The 5,107-nt window shown below is 39.3% G+C and overlaps 1 protein-coding gene across 1 annotated transcript; it reads right to left on the reverse strand.

Annotated features, from left to right (window-relative positions):
• Nucleotides 1–1,646: 1,646 nt before the first annotated feature.
• Nucleotides 1,647–3,784, reverse strand: pyyb (peptide YYb). Its single transcript, XM_062442375.1, has 3 exons — nt 3,597–3,784; nt 2,572–2,652; nt 1,647–1,671 (listed from the first exon to the last, which is right to left on the reverse strand). Exons 1-3 carry the CDS (start codon nt 3,782–3,784, stop codon nt 1,647–1,649), a joined length of 294 nt encoding a protein of 97 aa, XP_062298359.1.
• Nucleotides 3,785–5,107: the final 1,323 nt, after the last annotated feature.

The raw sequence follows: 5,107 nt of genomic DNA on the forward strand, positions 1-5,107 counted from the left end.
TATCTTTAGAGAGGTGCAACATAGGCTCTTTTTAATATTTTTCTTGTTTTTGCTTTTGTAGCTGTCAATGTAAAAAATGACAACTTGCCTTATAGTCGTCCAAACGGACACTTATTTTAAGGAAAACATCCCCTCTCTTATAAAAGTGTGCTTACCATCAAGCGCTCAAACATCTGTGCACGTCCCGGTGTGTGGGCATGCGCAGTGACAATAAATAAGTGCATGACGTCCATCCAGTCCTTGTTATTAACATCACTCTTTGAATTGATCTCAAATACTGAGGTGAGACATATATTATTTCTGAATTAGGGGTGCCAAAGATAGTTGTATTTCACCTGTCGGCGCTGTACAGGTGTAAATAACCTGAGGTCAATGAAGCTAACACAATGAAAAGTGCATGTGGCTGCTGATACAGGCAAAATAAGGTGCACGCGCCTGCCCAGCCTTCTCTCTTGCTGCGTTACCTTGTTGTCGGAGGGAAAAAAACACACACACAATGATTGATATGAGAGGATTTAAAAGTCATTTTTAAAGGTAATAATTGTGAATTGTATTATATGCTTCTTCTTTCACAGGAAACATGAAATAATGACTGCGTGTATCAACATCCAACTGACGAGAGGCGAAGGTGGTCTATGGAAAACGGCGTTAATTGTACCCTGAACTACACACCACGTTTCCTCAGTGAAAAACAAAGCGAAAGGTTAAAGAGCTCACCTGCCCCGGTCACCTTTTCTCCGGATGCGTCCTCAAGCCTGAGATGCAGCAAGATGTTAGAGGCAGCCTGTCTCCTCCACTCAACTAGCAGTCGCTGGCAGCTCTTGTTAAACCTATGCAGCCACTTTCACAACACCGAAGCCAACAGCAACCCACACAGACGGCTATCTTTAACGAAACCTGATCTAAAACTGCTCCCGCGCTTGGACAAATAGCTCCATCGATTAAAGGACACCTGGCTGCTCTGTAATGCACTGATACGGCTTCCCTAAAGAATGCACAAGAAGGTTTTGTGATGACAAACGCGTCTTTCGTTGTGGTACAACGGTGAGAAGTTGAAACCTGACTGCTACCATCGATATGAGCCTCTACAAGACCACCGATAAGACAGAATTAACTTAAACGTAAATGCTCTTTTCATGGAGATACAGTGACATCTAGTGGTACTAAGAGTGTAGTACACTCACACAAATATATTAAAACACAAGACATTAAATAAAAATAAATAAATTTAAAAAAGACAAAAATAATATAATAAATTAATCAAATACATACTAAATATATATATTTGTTTTGAGTGTACTACAAGAGCAGATACAGGCTTCATCAAATATAAAATGAATAAATGAAGGAATACCAAAGCTTATGTGTGTCTATGTAATACTTTAATTGAATTCTTTCTTTATTGTAAAGTGATTGATTTTGATACAAATTATTTACATTTTTGGCAGAGAACAAAGACATATACCTTCAGAGTCAGACAGACAGAGAGAGACAGAGATTGGCATGCATATTTGCAGTAATTGAATATGGAAAGTCACAATGTCCAGTGCAGATTGTCTGTTGAGAATCTCATTTTTATTTTTGATTGTAGGTTAATTTGAGGATGGGGGTCGGAGGTAAGTGGGACGGGTTTACGTGGGAGTCATTTACCACTCATCATTGTAGTCCAAGCTGTAAGAAAAGAAAAAAAAGTTTGAATATTTAACCTTTTTTTATTTGCAGCTTCCACACAGCTTATTAAATCAACTGTTTGAACATGTGATTGTGATATTATATGATGATGACATGACAAATAAGCTGTGTAAACCCATAAGTGAGATACAGTCCTAATCAATAATCACTCGGAAGAGGAAAATAATATTGACCAGGAGCTCAAAAACAAACAGCAACACAATCCTTCTGCTGCAATGATTACAGCAATAAAGCAATTTGACAATATGTAAATTGGACCGGTACTGGCAGGATTGTGTCTCCAATATTTTAAGTACAGGGCAACTAGAGGTACAAACTTATACATACAGCAAATGCATTGACAAAAACCATTGTTCCAAATAGTTCACTTCATTTTAGGTACTTCCTCATTAAACTGCATGTTCCTTCTTTATTAATAATGACAAGCCGGTTTCTTATCATATTTCAAATCACTGTGTGGAGCACTGAGTGTGACCAATCAGACCTCCCTCACCCCCCCCCCCCCCCCCCCCCACCCCACCCCCCCCCTGTAATGAATCTTTTATTCAATGTTGGATATTGGCCAGTCATGCAGCCACAGATATGATTGTCATCACTGACCAAAGACACATAAAACTAGTCTGTAAATCAATATCTTTTTTTTTAATACAAAGTTTATGTATTAGCTTTCTCAGTTAAATATTTTGGTAATTTGTTTGGTTTAAAAGAACATATTGGAAGAGGAGATGGATCATAGGTAATGATAATTATCTGAAGTCTTTGTATACATTTTAGCATCCTCTCCAACTTTAAAATAATGTCTGTAATTTTAGGCACACAAAACACTGTCATTTGTTAACTTCTCTATTAAAAACATCAGTTTGAATCTGTTTTTCTCACCGTGGTTCAGAGTCTTGGCGAGAATCAGCTCCAAACAGCAGCCATGCCACTGCCTCCTCGGGGGTCGACCTCTTCCCGTACCTGGAGAAAATCAAACACCAACATCTAACAGCTGCAACTGAATAGTAATTGGAGATCATTCAGTTCATGTGAAACGCTTCTCAGCTCTCTACCGGCTGTCACTATATCAGCATTTCTGCAATCAAGTTGTGCCACCAGCCCTGTTATGAATTTTAGCTATGGGACATCTTTTTCAAAAACTCATTGGGCTGTGAATAAAGTCAGACTTTATCAATACTGCGTCTCTGCTCACTCTCCACAGCCCAGTGTCAAATCAGCTGAGCAATTATCTGAGAGAAAAGGAGAATTTTTCAAGTTCACTTCTCAAAGAGCAAACACTACAGGCTCCTCTGACTATTAAATATTCTGTGATTACCAAACCTTGATTTTGATCTACTAAGAAACAAAAGGAAATTCTTTGGATGTCTGTTGCTCTGATGTGTCTCAATTAGTGTTACAAGATATGGGGTCACAACGGAGTCATTACTGGCCCCTATCTAGTCTGAACTTTAAATACCTGCCTGAGGAAAACCAGGCTCCTGTCCTCCTTTGCCTCATTATTTCTCTTAACAATCACAGCGATAATTTAAGCTTAATGAGCCAAGTGCCCCCCAGGCGGCTATCCTTGCTAACTTGTCCTTGAGGCAGAAATGTAACCCTTCACATCAAGAGAGGTAGACCACCTGGCTGACCCAAGCAGAGGATTAACAGATAATTTAAATGAACTATATAAACGTGGAATCTTAGAAGATGCTGATTTTGACTATATCTAGCAAACACGTATTCCACTGTTAATCTGCTATTGGAATTATAGATTTAGGCATGCAATATGTGTTGATTGAAGAGTTATTTGCTTGCTATTATAGTCTGCCTGATATAGCTCTGGGGCTTCTGTGCAGATAAGCGACTGTTTTACAACACGGAGGAAATACCTACGTTGTCTTTCTTGAGATAGGTAAACTCACCTCTGTCTGGTGATGAGGTTGACATAATGCCTGACAGCTGCGTGGTATTTGGCCCAATCCTCCGGCGAGGCGTTGCCCCCCGGGCTCTCCGGTTTGGGAGGGTAGGCGTCCGCAAAGCTGCTCAAACACACCAGCAGGCAAACGACGAGCGCTGCCAGCATCATCCACGATCTCAGCATGTTGGCCATCTGAGGTAAAGAAGAATATCTCTAAAATATTCTGCATGAATCAGGACTCTTGAATTAACTTTTATTTTACTTTTACTCTGTTTCAAAGTTAATTTCCTTTCAGATAAATATTTAAAGGTTATACAGTGTATTAGTGCATGCACAAAACGATATAAATACATTAATTAACATGCATTTCTGCATAAATTACGCACACAAATCTTTCTAAAGTGCAGCAAATAAATATCAAAGTAAGATGACTTACTTTTTTTTATCAGTTGTCTCTTGATGCAGTCACTTGGTTGGTGCCCCTGTCTTGCTCCTCTCTCGGTTCACAGGATTATATAGTGCGGGATGGATACCTGATGCGCACTGAGTAACACTTAACCACACCCCTCGTTTTTTCATCCAGCAGCAGCGTGTGAGGGGTCACACACATGTTCACAGGCTGGTGGACGCACTCACAGCTGAACTTCACTATTTTTTGCTTTTTTTTTTGGTGTGTTACTAAAGATGACTGCTGAGGTTCATTTCTTTGTAATCGTGAAAAAGCTAATTTCTCTCAGGCTTGTGTTAATGAGCTTCCAGCACCACGGACAGCGCCAAGAGTCCTACTGTTGTCATAAAGTACAGTAGTCCCTGCTATGATTTATGAGCTCAAATCATGTTTCAGATAGGTTGAAGGCAGTGTACAGCAGTGTAAATCAAATCCTAAAGTTTACTTGTTCATTCATATCGTCAAAATGTTTTTTTAACCTAATTCCCTTATCCAAGATGTGTAAATTTGTCTGCATGTGTGTGTTTGTTTTCCATTTATGTTTTTCATTTTTGTCTTTGTATAGCATTTTGTAATATTAATAATAAGCTCATCTTGGATCTAAAAGGAACTTGTGGGTGATGGGCATTCATCTCAAAACAGTGGCACAAACCTGCACTCACCTACATTAAAGTTACAATGCCTCTCCCTCAACAGGCATATATACCGCCCCTCCATCTCAAAATAGCTCAACCTAGAGTTCAGTAACCACAAAACACCAGCAATCAGAGAAAAAGTACAACTGGCCCTTCATACTTTAAATAATGGAACGCACAGCACTTCACAAACCACAGTCAGAGAGAGATGGGATGACTGGCCCCACTATGTCTGCAACACAGCAATTGAGGGAACACATTTTACTAGCTATCACTAAAGTCTCTATCCAAGGATCACTTTCTCTGTTGACAGAAATGTTTTATTATTGCTGCATTTTGTCAAGGACATCTTTACATCGCACACAGTCATTTTTAATAGAACTTACATGCATGTACTCTCATTAAGGGTAGAAAGAATTTCTGTGTAGTATT

The sequence above is a fragment of the Scomber scombrus genome, chromosome 21 (genome assembly GCF_963691925.1).
Source record: "Scomber scombrus chromosome 21, fScoSco1.1, whole genome shotgun sequence".
Taxonomy (NCBI): Eukaryota; Metazoa; Chordata; class Actinopteri; order Scombriformes; family Scombridae; genus Scomber; species Scomber scombrus.